The sequence below is a fragment of the Curcuma longa genome, chromosome 1 (assembly GCF_044706935.1).
Source record: "Curcuma longa cultivar G26 ecotype Majalengka, Jawa Barat chromosome 1, ITB_CL_G26_1.1, whole genome shotgun sequence".
Taxonomy (NCBI): Eukaryota; Viridiplantae; Streptophyta; class Magnoliopsida; order Zingiberales; family Zingiberaceae; genus Curcuma; species Curcuma longa.
The window spans coordinates 8,773,774-8,789,720 of NC_133861.1; the positions used below are offsets into that span (position 1 = coordinate 8,773,774).

At 35.5% G+C, this 15,947-nt stretch overlaps 2 protein-coding genes across 4 annotated transcripts; both read left to right on the forward strand.

Annotated features, from left to right (window-relative positions):
* The first annotated feature begins 1,775 nt into the window (after positions 1–1,775).
* LOC141831106 (NAC domain-containing protein 21/22-like) lies at positions 1,776–4,367 on the forward strand. 2 transcript variants are annotated; one of them, XM_074718537.1, is made up of 3 exons: positions 1,776–2,055; positions 3,423–3,694; positions 3,815–4,367. In XM_074718537.1, exons 1-3 carry the CDS (start codon positions 1,869–1,871, stop codon positions 4,202–4,204), a joined length of 849 nt encoding a protein of 282 aa, XP_074574638.1. In that variant the 5' UTR covers positions 1,776–1,868; the 3' UTR covers positions 4,205–4,367. The 2 variants fall into 2 exon arrangements, with proteins under 2 accessions (XP_074574638.1, XP_074574644.1); XM_074718543.1 differs by having other exon boundaries at positions 3,426–3,694.
* Positions 4,368–8,980: 4,613 nt separating this feature from the next.
* LOC141844576 (uncharacterized) lies at positions 8,981–15,652 on the forward strand. 2 transcript variants are annotated; one of them, XM_074732620.1, is made up of 8 exons: positions 8,981–9,180; positions 10,071–10,526; positions 11,118–11,271; positions 12,362–12,656; positions 14,598–14,670; positions 14,795–14,885; positions 15,001–15,080; positions 15,165–15,652. In XM_074732620.1, exons 1-8 carry the CDS (start codon positions 9,112–9,114, stop codon positions 15,435–15,437), a joined length of 1,491 nt encoding a protein of 496 aa, XP_074588721.1. In that variant the 5' UTR covers positions 8,981–9,111; the 3' UTR covers positions 15,438–15,652. The 2 variants fall into 2 exon arrangements, with proteins under 2 accessions (XP_074588721.1, XP_074588730.1); XM_074732629.1 differs by having other exon boundaries at positions 11,118–11,253.
* The last annotated feature ends 295 nt before the right edge of the window (positions 15,653–15,947 follow it).

Genomic DNA, 15,947 nt, shown 5'->3' on the forward strand with positions numbered 1-15,947 from the left:
TATTGGTAGATATATATTTATGTTAAAATTAATTGACCCAAAGGAAAATTACTTTTAGGTAAGAAATATGTTTAAGGCTAACTTACAACTAATGAATAAATTCTTGTTTGTTTAGATCATGCGCATAATATGTCGATCCAAAGAAATGCATATTAGATGACTGATTAAGGTTGTTGTAATATGAACTTGTAAATAGCTCGTGTAAAGTGCCAATTATGCGTATAATGTGTCAGCTCCAAAGAAAGACATATTGTGTGACCAATTAAGGTTTGAGCTACAAGAGAAAGTACCAGTAATAAATTATATTTTAGTCTAAAAATTAAAATTATAATGTTGTATTTGGTATCTCATTAAGAGCTCATCCATATGCATATTTTTTTTCTTTTATTGCATAATTTCTTACGTATCTTTCAATGTTTTTGACTTTAATCATGAGTTTATTATAGATTTATCTTTTCATTTCTAGTGTAATCTATAACTACTAATGTGAGTAACTTCCCCATATTAACTGGATCAAACTTTACCCATTGAAAAGGTATGTTACTGTATTCTTGGACTGTATGAACTTGGATATTATACATTGAGACACGATCGCCCCACATCCTTGACCAATGCTAGCATTGTAGAGCAAAGAGCTGACTTTGATAAATGAGAGTGATCAAATCGCATGAGTCTAAGCATCATGAAGTTTTCAATTTTGGAATGATTAAAGAGCTCAATAACCAAAAAGGAGGATGTGAAATATTTCCTAAAATAATTAGCAGACCAATTCGTGTTGAACGAAAAGGTCAAGACCAATTTGTGGCATCTATTTGCAATTTAACCATGAAGATCCTGACTCCGAAAGCGGCCAGTGTGTAGTTAAGGCAAATCTAGATTGAGTCAAGAACGTGCTACAAGCATCCATTGAACATAATCAAAGTTAGAGATAGAAATTTAGATGTAACTACATCAACAGGAGAAAAACAATTGCATCAGACATGATAGAGGGCAATGTTTCCTTATCATGAGAGCTAATATAATCCAAAGTACAAGCTGTTCGCTAAAGTAGCTTATCATGAGAGCTAATCCAAAGTACAAGCTGTTCACTAAAGTAGCTTATCATGAGAGCTAACCCAAAGCGCAAGCTGCTCACTGAAGAACACATGCTACACCTTGTTTTGAGTTCCCAACCAATAAATGTGGCCTAGGAATGATACAAGTATAATCTTAATTCCTGAAAAACAAAAACCTAAGAAGAATCTTTTGTGATTGGAGGTTGAATGGGCAAACCTACTTTATGGCATGCATGGATATGCCATCTGATCTGGTCCCTCCTATGTGAGGGGCCAGACGCATGCCTTTAGGAGGCCAATAATGAAGGGGCATTAAACCCTCCCTCCCATCAATGCAATGATATATTCAACCCATTTTGGTTTTCTTGTATATGCTGCCTGTGAGTGTGGCTCACGCAGCAGAACTGCATGGTGATGCTGATGCGGATGCAGATCCATAACCTGCTTCACATGCATGCAGTGGCATCAGCATTATTTGCTTCTTGGCAAGTAGAAGCTAGTAAGGCAGTTCTTTTGTATTTTTCTCGTTTTTTTTTAAAGGAAACGTGAGTTTCGAGGGGCCCACTGGGAGGCCCCACCGCACTTAGCCATGCAAAGTGAACATTTAGCCTTGTAATTTTGTTTTTTCTCTCTCTCTCTCTCTCTCTCATGCAGCCTCTCTAACACCCTCTGTTTCTTTCTTTAAGTAGTTGACTTGCTCCTTATATCATACTACTGACCACCTCTTCAGATTTGGGATTCCATCTCCATTACTTTTCTTATCTTCTTCTTCTTCTTTCTTTCTCCTTGAATTCATAGCATCGCAGGAGCAGCATGAGCTCCTTGAGTATGATGGAGGCGAGGCTGCCTCCAGGGTTCCGATTCCACCCGCGAGACGATGAGCTCGTCTGCGACTACCTCGCGAACAAAGTGAAGGGGAAGTCAAGGAACCATAGCGTCTACGGCTACCCGGTGATCGTCGACGTCGATCTCAACAAGTGCGAACCGTGGGACCTTCCCGGTGAGTAGTATCATTTGTCTAATTATTGTTGCTCTGTGTATCAATATGAATTCACATGCAATTCATAGTTTCCATTATTTTTCTACTTCTTCCTTGACTCATCAAGAAGAAATCTTCCATGTTTTAGTACTTCAGTCAAGAAGTTTTTTTCCCTCTCTCAGACGGAATTCTATGGCGATCTCTCTTCTTGTTTTCGGGCAATTTAGAAAGGAGATTTCTTTTTTAAAAATTAAATTTTCTTTGAAATGAAGGAAAAATCAACCTTCTTGTTTCAAGTTTTGGGGTGTGACCGTTTTCTTGATCTTGTCGCGTAGACGAGATGGAATGAATACTCAAGAAATCCACTTTTATACGTATGTATCTTGCATCATATTCATCGTGCACTAGGAAAAATTTGTCAAAACTGCACCCAGAAAATCAATATGCTAGAAAATAGCAATTTTTAAATTATTTTGTTCGATGAACTAATCATTCTCTTCTTTATGTTCTTAATAATCTTACTGGGAAAGTTTTACGTACTAAATATTACTGAAACTGATGCTTCTTTTTGAAAAAGAAAAAAAAAATCTTGAACTGATAAAGAGAGAGCACCCTAGTTTTTTGTTTTTTGTTTTTGTTTTTTGCTTTAAGTTATGTGCAGGTTTAATCTGAAAAACACCAAATGGTCCAGCAGAATTAAAGAAATCAACTATTTCTTCAAGGACAAAACTGAAGATAGATATCACAAATTACGTCACTCTCAAACCAAAAGAAAAGGCAAAAAAAAAAGAAAAATTTCTTATTTATCTATTATTTTTTTTCGAAAGAGACTGTTTATTTTCCATTTTCATAACGAATCCAATCTCCATACGCTTCATCTCTTTTTTCTTTTCTTTTTCTTAAGCGCTAACAAATTAGTATTCTCAATCCAAAACTCCCACTTCAACCTTGCAATTCTCTTAATTTGTCAGTAACAAACTCTTTAAATATCAAATTTAACGCCAAGTGCCAAATGATTAGAGAAACGTTTATCTAATTTGGAATGGTTCTACCTGAAAAAAAGAAGGCTGAAAATATGACCAGCTTCAATGACCAACATTAATTACAGATATCATATTTAGATATATATGATAGGGATGCTGCAAGAGAGAACCTTCCCCAGATATGACACTCTTATTCAAGAGTAGATAGCAACTTTTAAATTGCATCACGCATTTATTTATGTCCTGATGCTGAACTGTTCAACTCTTGTTGGAGTTCTTTTCTCCACCATAGAAAAAAAAAATAAGGCAAAAACTAATGTTATTTGTATGGAAAACAATGTTTAATCTATCTATCATCTTGTTAATTTCCTGAGAGATGTTTATCTGTTTGCTGTGTTGAGATAGAAGTGGCATGTGTTGCGGGCAAGGAGTGGTATTTCTTCAGCCTCAAAGACCGCAAGTATGCGACCGGGCAGCGAACAAATCGAGCCACCAAGTCGGGCTACTGGAAGGCCACAGGGAAAGACCGGCAGGTGAATCGAAAGGGTGTGCTTGTTGGAATGAGGAAAACTTTGGTCTTCTATGAAGGCAGGGCCCCGAAAGGCAGTAAGACTGATTGGGTCATGCATGAATTTCGCATGGAAGAATCCCCTAGCCCATCCAAATTCTCCTTCAAGGTGCATAAGATTGTTCAATTCTCTTCTCGAACAAAGTAACAACTTTTGACACAGTTCTAAGATCTGATATTGGTAAATTTCTACCACTGTTATATGATCTAGTCTGTTTTCTTCCAACAGGAAGACTGGGTTTTGTGCAGGGTATCCTTCAAGAGCAGATCAGTGATGACGAAGACCGACATTGAGAAATACCAAGATGATACAAACTCTTCCTCCTTGCCTCCCCTCAAAGATGCCTACGTACCCTTCGATCAAGTTCTGCGTGGCTTAGAGGGGTATGAGCAAGTGCCCTGCTTCTCCAACCTCTACTCTGATGGTGCTGCAGCTCCTCCTATGGCCACAACAAACCTGGATCACACCGATAAGAAGCTCGTCAAGAACTCCTTGAACCAGTTCACCTCGATATTGGAAGGGTATTCCAAACATGAGCAAGCACCAAGTATGAGTCACGGAAACTTGGAGAGCTACTTAAGAGAAAATGGAGGTTGCTATATGTGGAATCCCTTTTGAACTTACTAAATGATGAAGTATCATGTGTTCATGGCACATATACACAAGGGCCTCTTGATGCATTCCTTATATATGGAGGGAATGGAAACTATTTTTCAGTGTGACTACGTTGCATATTATATTATGATTCTTTGTGATAATGTGATTTGGAAGAGGAAAAGATTAGCCCAATTCAATGGTAATATGTACTGCCAAGCATCTTGCTTTTCTTCACACATGCATTTTGATGACATCCAGAATCATTCTCAACATGCATAGGTGAAGATGTTGAAAGATTTATACAGAGAGAGTTCCAAATAAGCTCTGTGGTCACTCAAAATCGAAATCTCTCTCTGTAATAGGAAAAGGGATTGAAATTAAAGAATGAAAGGCAACAAAGAAGAATAAGTTGAAATGTGAAGATTTTACCTTAAAAGTCTTCTAGCTATCAGAGCATCCTAAAACAACCGTAAGTAGTACCGCAATTTTTCTGACACTGAAAAGTGATGGCAATGCAAGTTATAGGTGAATTTGTGCTTTGAAATCTAGTAAATTCCTTTCTGTTGGGGGATTTCCACTTGTTGATCAAATAACAAGAAAATTACAATAGGTCAAAAGAAAATTTTTGTATCCAGCTTATCAAAGTCCATGAAAATCTAAGATGGATTGTAACATCTGAAGGTTACAAAGTCGATTTTAAAGAAGTGCTTATGGTGTTTAATTTGATTACCTTGAAAATTAATCACCTCCCTTTGAGCTGTTTCTTCTTGTTTAAGAAGTTTTTCAACTGAAGTGTCATTTTTTAGCCAAAACCAATAATATTGGGTATGTTATTGGATCTTCCTCCCTGCAATAAATTTTTTTGCTTTCAGCAATATCTGAAATAATGATATGAACAATCTTAGCACAACTTATAACTTTCCTCATGCCATATCATTTTGAACTGAACATACCGATATTAGACCAGTAATCTTTATGGAGTACATCCCTCACTCTAAGATCTGATATTTTGTGTTTCACTAAACATGAAAAGAAAACAAGAAGAAGAAAAAGAAGAGACCATAAATTGCAACTATTTGGAATCAGCTACATAAATATTATCAATGTTGAACTCTATTTGCATTATTCTCTCTATACAAGACCATATAATACATGAGAAGAGAAGAGAAGAGAAGAGAATTTAAATAAGGACAACTTTTCTTACATGACATAAGATCTTGTTACATGGTTTAGTAATTTTAGTTGTTGATTGAACTCTTATTGAACTTAAATGAGAAATATTCATCGAGATAGTTCTTTTTAAGAAACTTTCATTAGCATAAAGTTTACATTTTCACATAAGCATAGTTTTTCAGGTGTTGTACCCAAAATTTTCAACATTTGCAAGTGGAAATCCTTTACTTGAGGATGATGAACTCACATATCTGATTAAGTCCACTACATCAGAATCGACTCACCCTTTTGATAAAGAGTCTAGCCATGTATCTATCTTTATATGCACTTGAGGAAGTCATATCTTTTCTTTCAAATAGAATTCCTAAAAGCTGCATCAACATCAAATGCAGCTTTCAGTGGAAAACAATTAATTTAATTGATCATTAGCATCAACATCAAGCAGTTCTTTTCCCAACTGGAAAACACAATTACTATAATTCATATAAGGAAATCAATATTTTTTCCCCGAGAAAGAGAGAAAACAATGATGAGCAAAGGTGTTTTTATGATGTATAGAGAACCAAGATCTCTTGTGAGAGCATTTATATTGACAGAAAAATAACGTTTGAAAATATTATGTTTCCAATACTCTGCTAAAGTCATTCCATTCTAGGATTTCTGTGATGTCTCCGCATACTCTTCGGACTTGTGTACAACATGAACCACCTTGTTGCAATCAGAAGCCATGAACATACTGTACTTACCGTTAGAACTTTTCAAGATAAAAACTTTTCTTAAAGAGTTTCCAAAACATGAAGAAAGAAGAAGAGAGCTCAAACATGGACGGGTGCAGTCTATATGAGGGGTGTGTTCTCCATCAACCTTTTTCTGTTCCTATAACAAGGTGTTCTTCCTCCTTTAGACTGTGCTTTCCTTTCAAATGATTCCCATGGCACTATTTCCAACTTGGGTGGACTATACCTACGAGTCACAAAGGGTGTCAACTTAGTTGAATTTTGTTGGAAAATTGATTTTGAATCAATAAAAGTGTGAATGAGAAATTAAAGTCCATTACTTGATATGTGACATGATTTAATTTGGATCGTTGGATTAAGATGAATAAATCAGGTTCATCTAAATGAGAGGATATAAGTCTCTTTGGATGATTCAATCTCATCCATTGAATTCAAAATGGAAGACTTAGATGCATCCAAATAAAGAGATAAAGTACTCTTTCAAATAGGACTTGATTTGAGCCGTTAGCTTCAAAATGGATGAATCTAATGAATCCAAGTGAAGGGACATTATGTTCTTTCATAAATGGACATTGTATTCCTTAGGAAGGGATGCGATCTAAATCATTCAATTCAAGTTGAATGGATGAGATTTGATTGAACCAAGATGTTTTTCTATCCCTTCACTAAGTATCTATAGGATCCCTTACATTCTCATTTCATTCATTCAATTCAAAACAAAGCAAGCATTGCATTCCATACTTACATTTGAAGAGTTCAAGAAGTTTCTTCGGTTTGGAGGGCTTGCGATTTGCAGTGTTGCTATCACAAGATAAAGTCGTTGTATCTTGAGAGATGATTGTCGAATTCTGTGAGCAACGTGTGCAAAGCAAATTCGTCTTAAAGAGATAAAGTTCAACTCTAGCCTCAACTTCACCTAAGTGCTATTATACCATTATTTTGCCCACGCTTAGATTGCACCACCACTATTAGATCCAATAGTTTAAAATGAATTTTTTGTACAATCTTGATAGATTCATCATCAACGGAGTCCTATTCCACCAGCACATGTCAAGAAACTGAAGAAGTTTATAGGTACTAATATTAAGAGACAGGAACAAAAGATGCTATTTTACCTTACTATGTTACCTTACGAGGTTCATATGTGAAGATGCTCCCTCTATATCTCAAGGTGGGATTATAAAGGGAAGGGTGACATATGATGTTTAGGGATATAGTGACTTCTTATATCGAAACTATGTGACTTCTTATATTGAAATTATGATTGGGGATATAGTGACTTCTTATATCCACACATTTCCTAATTATCTATATATATATATATATATATATATATATATATATATATATGAGTTTATCTATAAAAAAATATAATTATAATTTTTCTTTTTTTTATATTATCAATGATTATTCAAATCTTATCTCCACTATCAATTTACTTTGTGGTTCCTAAGTTCTTGTTATTCTGCTTCTCATAAGATAATTATCTGTATATTTAACTACAAAAATATATTAAACTATTAGTTTGTTCAAGTCAAATTACTCCTATGTTGATGCAAATGACATAGTCATTACTATTTAATTATTACATGAATTTCCAACATTATCATTGTCATTCCACTTTTTCAACATAAAGGTGGAATCTGTCTTCTCAACAGTCTTACACGATCGGCTCCACAACCATCTATGAGAAGGTAAATCGGAAAATTACAGTTGACAACGATGGAAGAGGGCATTACCTCGGCTTCGTCGAGATTTGATCCTTGTCCACTTCAACAATTTTGTTCTGTTGTAACCAACTCAATTAACTAGGTCTAAAAATGATAATCCCAGTAACCACATCTCTGGAAGGTAATCATTGTCATTCTAGCATCATCACATCGTTGTTAACAATTGCTGTTTTATCAGTGTCTTAAAAGTTGAAATTAACCGGAAAACCCCGCTAATTCAACTGATTGAATCAGCTAAACTTAATTTATTAGTGTCATGCTGTAATTGTACTAAAACTTTTACTAGTTCAAACAATGCCAAATTAAATTGACGCATTAATTTTATTGACCCAAAACATAACAAGCCAACGACGGAGATCGAGGACGGTATATATTCTGATTCCGTTGGAAATTGACCGTAATAATTGACAAATTAAACCGGGTTTGACTCAGATTGGGACAAAATTGATTAATTAAGAATCTACCGAAACGGTGAGATCAGATTGACTCTGGAACTTAATTCGTGGCAATCGATGCGAGATTGAATGGAATATTTAACGCCGCCGGACAATATGTTAGATGATGATGACGTGTCGAATAAATTGAGAGCATCTCTGGTGTCAGATTTATAGGGAAGTTTATGAAATAAAAAAATCAAACAAAAAAGCTTTAATTATTAAGGGTATGAAATTTGAGATTTTTAATTTAAGAATAACACTGAAGTTTTAAAGTTGTTTTTTCTTTTAAAATTAATAATATGGGTGAGATCGATAATTAATTAATAATGAAATTTGAGATTTATAGGAAGATTTTTTGATCGGGAAGAGAATAATTTTTTATATTTTTGATATGATATATTAATTTTTTTTTTAAAAAAAATCATTTAGAGTTCTATCGTGGGAGATATCTTGAGTACTGACGTGTTGTCGGGTTGGAGTTAAGCCGAGTTGGTTTAATTGTCTCGGCCAAGTTGAACCGGAGCGACCTAATTGAAGGGGAAAAAAAGAAAGGAAAAAACCAAACATCTCGAAAGCGGCTCGAGGGGTAGCTTGGTAATTTTGGTAGCCATTAGGAATCGCATACGAAAATGTGGCTTCGGACTATAAATTTCTCCTTACATGGAAAGTATTGTACGCTTGCTCTCGTTCATCCCGCTTCGTCTGGGCCTTGCAGTCCCAAGTTCTCCTACTCCACCCCGCCGAGAAAGCCGCCGCCGGAGGTTATCTGCCGGAATTCACCCAATCTGGGGTTCTTCGTTGATCGAGCCACTCGGTTCCGGTTTCTGAGTTGATTTTGATTTCGGTTGCTTATGGAGGATTCGGCAGGCCCCTCGGATCCGCCTTCCTCGGCATCGCAGCCGAGTTGCGGAGATCGGGAGGTAATTCCTATCGATAAATGAAATCCTTTTTCTGGGTGTTCTGAGAAATTGCTTTTTTGGTGGGGTTTAGTGGATGTATTCTCGTTGCGTTCTACTACTCAGATCGTAGTCTTTTTTATTAGTGATAAATTGTGGCCCAAAAGGTTGTGAAAAAAAGGGCTCCGTTGTTTCGTAGTTGTGGAGAACAAGGACGATGAATTTAAAAAAAAATCTGATTATATCTGATCTTGTTGGTGGGAGATACTTCTTGAGGTGATGTTCAAATAGTATTCTCCTATTTTTATAGATAGGCTCAATCTGGCGTTCTCTAGAGCTAAATAAATGCTTTGTGGAGGATTAAAAAATGAATATGGCAATCCAATGTGGCACTTGATCGATGAACTTGACGATTGCTCATATTATTGTTGTTGTTATCATTAAAAATGCCAAAAGGGTGACTATGGTTTACTTTGAGAAGAATAAGGCAATCTTACACATGATATTGGATGCCTGCAGAACACGATTTGAAGTGAATAGGAAGAGACAACTACATGGCTTGTCTCAATTGACTTGATTTACTGAAAGCCATCTTAGCCGATTTAGAACCTGTAGTTGAATTCTGGGACACTACAACCCCAGACTTTTAGGCGGTTGACTTAGAGGTTGAAGGTGTCCAATGTACAAATCTGCAACTTCAGAATATTTTTTCTGATTTTGTAGTTGCTAGATGATAAATAAGCAAGTCTGGCTATAGGAAGACCTGGGAATGTAATCTTTGTGGTGATGAATGCCCATAATATTATTATCTACCATTATTTTTACGTGTCATTTGTTTATAATATTCTCTAACATCTTGAGCATTTGCCACTATTAAACATAGAATGATTTCACTGTTGTAAATGCCTCTGCAGTCGCCTGACAAGGATGCAAACACCTTAAGAGAGATTGCACATGTGCATAATTCTCAACGACCAAACCTTGCATCCTTGCAAATACCTGCGAGAACATTGGAAAATCCAATGCCTTCTGCAACGACACATGCTTTGTCTAGTCCTGGTTCAGGAAGAGCAGGCCTACCATCCAGGCCAAATTCAACAAAGACAAAATCATCTACTAGAACCGCCTTCCCCCATAGGAATCTTAAGGCACAAAATTCAATTTCAGAGGGTGACAGAACAGTTCTCCTGATTCCTGGAACACCATCAGGACAACAAGACAATCCCTCAATATCAAGGCAATTTTCTCTTGTCAGGGTCCTTTCCGCTGTTTCAACCAAGAGAACACACTCTTTACCTGTTACACGAGTTGGCAATCAAGTTCCATCTACTGAACAGGAAAGACGTGCTGTGGACCTCTCTTTTCTGGAAGTAAGTTTTACATTTTCAGTTTTTTTATAAATACTTCTGGTGCTATGAATTTTTGCCCCTTTTTCTAGTTCATATATATTTTTTAATATTCTACCTTGTTTATTTCTTTCAATACTGGTTACAACTAAAAGATTCATTATTTCTAGCTTCCTAAATGTGTTAAGAATTTTCTGATAGCTAACCCAATTGTGTGTTCCAATCCCTTTTCCCCTTGTCATGCCTAAGTCAATTTTTAATCTTTTCATTTTACACATCATGGTCACATGATCAATATTGTAATTCCCGGTGAAACAGGCTAGTTGATCGAATGGGTTTGTAGACATTTATGTATAAAAGACACTCCACTCAGCTTGCTTGGAGATTAGCTTTAATTTGATGTGCGAATGTGCTTCACTTTTTATAGTAGACTTTCTAAATTCCTAATATGAGGGAGAACTGTTATTCTAATTGTTCACTTGGTGTAGGAATTCATGCATAAGCATGTTTTGACAATTTTAGCTTCATATCTGACAGAAGTCAGAAGGTTGAATTTCAGTACTCTATGTTCCTACGTAGAATAGGGGTTATCAATATTTTTGTTTGATTCAACAGGAAAAAGATACAGAGATGCAGATCAGACGATCACTTTCAGTACCTGGTCTAGGAAGAATGGATTCAATTGGTTTAGTACGAGTTATTTCAGCAACCCCTCGTCCTGTCACAAGTGATGTTACCATTGAAACTGATGGTATAGATACGGTTAATGGTACTTCTTTATAAACTGCAAACTAAACAATATAACCTCATTCATGATCTTGGTTTTCTGTTTATTCATTTATTTACACGTACTAGGTGCAAGAAGCATTATCTATTTATCAGTTTGCTGGCTATGGTTATTGTATAAAATATCTTCAGACAGACTGAAATCTGATACAAGTATCACGCACACTTATGAAATCTACCTTATGGGTTCCACCTTGATTTGACATGATATCAAAGGTAGTCTTGTGCCTCTGAGTCATCATGGCTGTGAGGATGCTGTGTTCATATATTAGAAGGGTCTCTTCTCTCAAATGACTAGTCATTTTGGGATAGAATGAGCCCCATCTCTATCCATATGGTATCATAGCTAGGCGCATGGGCATGAGCTGGTGTGAAGTTAGGATGTTCCATACCTATTAGTTCCCACATTGAAAGTATGGTAGTTCATACTGTCTATATATTAAAGAGGGTGTTCTCCTCCTAAATAATTAATCATTTTGGGATGGAATGAACTTCATTACAATTTAACATAATCCCAAAGATAGGCCCATAGCAGGGCCAAGACATGACAGGGATAAGCAGTTTCAATTTTGAAATCTCTCCATTTCACCCCTCACGCATGCGGTGTTTGAATAACTAGTGATGTTGGGTGCCACTTTAGGAGCCACCTTGTTTTCTAATTTACTTGGTGTGCGAAATGTGGGGCCCATTATCTACCCATTTCATCCCTCCTGCTCCTGCTCCTATTCGTCTGGTCCAATATCTACTTTTGCTAGGCCCATGCTTCTGAATCATGATGGGTGTGAAGGGTTATATTGAAGCTAAAATGCTCTGCATACATTAGTCCATGGACAAGCACGATGGTCCATTATGTTGAAATGACTAGTCATTTTGAGATGAAATGGGTCCTTTTCCACTTTAATATGGTAGCAGAGCTAGATGATAAGTGCAGGTCTATTGTGCATATATATTAAGAGGGAATTCTCGTAAAATAACTAGTTATTTTAGGATTGAATGAGCTTCGTTCCAATCCAACAACATTGTGTTGGCTTACACAAGAAGAAACTAATTCTTGGATGATACATGACTTGCAGTGACTGAGGATGATGGTGAAGATATTCTAGAAGAAGAGGCTGTCTGCCGAATTTGTTTCATTGAATTTGCTGAAGGGGGAGAAACACTGAAAATGGAGTGTAGCTGCAAAGGAGAACTTGCACTGGCACACCAAGAGTGTGCAGTAAAGTGGTTTAATATTAAGGGAAATAAGACATGTGACGTGTGCAAGCAGGAAGTAAGAAACCTACCTGTAACATTGCTGAGATTTCAGAATAATCAGACTCTCAATAGACGTGCTGCAAATACAACTCAGCAACAAGTTGCTCAATACAGGTGTTATATTTTTCATTTTATGTGATCCTTAAAATGAATTGACTAACCTCCTATCATTTCAATTAGAAGGAACTGTAATTATATATCTGAGTCTCCTTTCGTATTCTATTCCTAGACAACTACCATAAGTTCAATCAACTTTTAATTTTCAGAAGAACAAAATTCAGCAAACTTATTGATTTCATCTTCCTGTTACTGATTCTTTTTGTAGATTCACAAGACTCTGTTTTTATTATATTAGATTTTTTTTCTATGCAGATAAGTAGTCATGCATCCAGTAACAAGTTTTCTTATTCTGATTAATGACTTTATTTCTGGTTTTTACAATTATTTGGTGTGTTAATCTCCAAGTATGTTTGAATCATTGTTTAGAATATGATCGTTGAATAAAAAGATAGCCGGACAACTTTTAGTTTCATTATAATTTTCATGATTGACAAGCTATTAGTATGGTCTATTCCTTGTCATAGTTACATGGTACACATGGTAGGAAAGAGAATGGTCTTCACATCATCGTGGTTTGTTCTTCATTGTTTCTATCTATAGACTATAGGAATGAGATTGAATTGTTTTTTTTTGTATACTCATATTTCTATATTTATCTACAAGAATGGATATTATGAAATTCCTGTATTTAGATATTTTAAATTTATTATTCAACAAGAAAGGAATAATGATGAAGATAGTATTAATAAGATGAAGGAGAACTTTGACGCAACGCTAAAGTTGTTGTTGTGTGATATGATGGTCACAAATTCGAGTTATGAAAGTAGCCTTTTGCAATACAAGGTAAGGCTGAGTATAATATGTGTACCGGACTACCTCTTTATAATATTAATAAGAATGAGTGATCGAAATAGAGGGAAGCTTATGGAGTCTTTGTGATCATTGCACACACCTTAGGCTAAAAATAAAAAAGTTATTTGATCATGGTATGATTCACTATACTTTATGAATCATAATATTTAGCTATTTGGAAGCAACAAATGGTTGATATAACAAGCATGAGAATATTAAGATGAACATATGCTTTTACCAAAAAAGTAAAATTAATAAAATATCTGAGAGTAATTAGGTATAACTCTAATAAATAATAAAATAAAAGAAAATAGATTGACATGATATGAACAGGTTCAAAGTCAACGAATAGAACTTTTAAGTGTTGAATTGATTAGGATGGAAAGCTAAATTGATTAGGGTGAAAGGTGTAGAAGATTGAGGGAGACCAAACAAAATATTATTCAAACAAATAAAGGATGATTTATGATATGCTTCATGTAGCTAACCTAAAATAGTTGAGAGTTGGGATAAATGGCTTGATGACTACAACAATGATATATAATCTGTTTGTCTAAGGTTGGCAAGAGGAGAAGGAAATAGTGGATGGAATAGGTTTGCAACATATTGAACTTTGAGTTGCAAGCTTTCCTATGTTGCCTATGCTAAGAACGTTTACTATTTTTTTCTTATGGTTTGAATGAAAATGTTGTTCATGTATGCATTAACTTTATTATCCTTTGGTGGCAGTAGTCAAAGAAAAGTGTGATTTTTCAAGTAGATAGTTGGTTATGATTAATTTCAAAGGTCGTCGATCAATTTGAAGATGATCATGACCTTTGAATAACACGACTATGTGCCCATTATGAAGATCGCTATAATGAATCATAAAGATTTTGGTCAAACTATGTTTACATTCACAACAAGTAAAATGGAATTGTGCCAAACTTTTTTTTGCCCAGTCTCTGAACCTACCCAAATTTATTCCTTGAATATATTAGAAATGACACATTGACCTGCACGTTATAGCTTGAATAAGTGCATTTATATATAAACTATAGAAGACCATCATTAACAATTTGGAGACTTTGGCTTAATCTAGTGGCATTTGTATGTTTATGAGTATAATTGTTGATAACTAGTATTTCTTCATTTTTCTTACAGGGTATGGCAGGATATCCCTATTCTCGTCGTGGTCAGCATGCTTGCCTATTTCTGCTTACTGGAACAACTCTTTGTAAGGCATTTCAACTTCCAAATGCATTTACTTGCTCAATTTTTATATGATTTCTGACCACTTGCTCAATTTTTTTATTTTATTAATTTGCATGTACTTTCAATTAACATCTTTAATCTAACAGGTTAGTGAATTCGGTTCCCATGCTCTTGCCGTATCTTTGCCATTTTCATGTGTTCTTGGTCTTCTTTCATCCATGATAACTTCGACAGTGGGTAAAAACATCATTCCTCATCTTCATATGGTTTTGCAATTTCAGTTTTCTTCCCATGTTTTCTATTAGTTTTCATATAATCAATGTCAACATGAATTTGACTGTTCTATTTACAGCTAGCCAGAGCTACATTTGGGCTTACGCATCATTCCAGTTTGCACTAGTAATCCTCTTTTCTCATGTTTTCTATAATGTGGTAAGATGATTTCATCAGATGCATATGGAAGCAAATATTGATACTGAAGGTGAAAACTTATTCTTCTCCTTGTTGATTTTGCAGCTAGGAGTAAGCCCTGTTCTTTCCGTTTTACTTTCCTCATTTACTGGGTTTGGTTTTGCAATCAGTATGAACTCTTTGCTCATCGAGTATCTAAGTTGGAGGTATGGGAATGGGAGAAATTTAAGCCTGACACAACATAACGAGAGCAGGCAGCATAATGAAGGCAGAAACCTTCATGGAGTTGCAAATGCAGATGACGCAAGGCAGCCAGATTTAGAGAATCAGATTCCAAATCCTTTGCAACATGGACAAAATCATTCACAAAGCCTTTGAGGTTTCATCTACTGACTTGACGCTCGCTCGCAAGAGCTCTGGTTTTGCATGCCTTATCATATCGACAGACGTTTTTGTTGATGCTTGCGATAGGCTTGAGCATGGAGATTTAATTAAACCATAATCTGTCTGAAAGAAAGTTTATTCATAGCATTAGCTGTGCAGCTAGCTATAGCATTGTAAATCCAAATGTTTTCTTCCTCCATAAAACATTATTTCTCTACGATTGCAACCAACTTATCCTTGTCAGAGGGTAAAGACCTTTAAATTTAATTTAATTTAATTTGGAAGAACAAAATGTGGATGAGAGTTATGTTTTGAACTTCATAATTCTTTTAGAAACAACAAAATTCGTCAGAAACGTGTGAACAGACAATGTGTTAATCAAATCACTACTGATGATTTCTGTGGTAAATAGCAGGAAGTGAAGTACTCTTCTGTGTCCATTTATTATTATTATTATTATTTTATTTTAGTCTTGTTTTTTGGAATGTTGTAATTTAAGTGTAG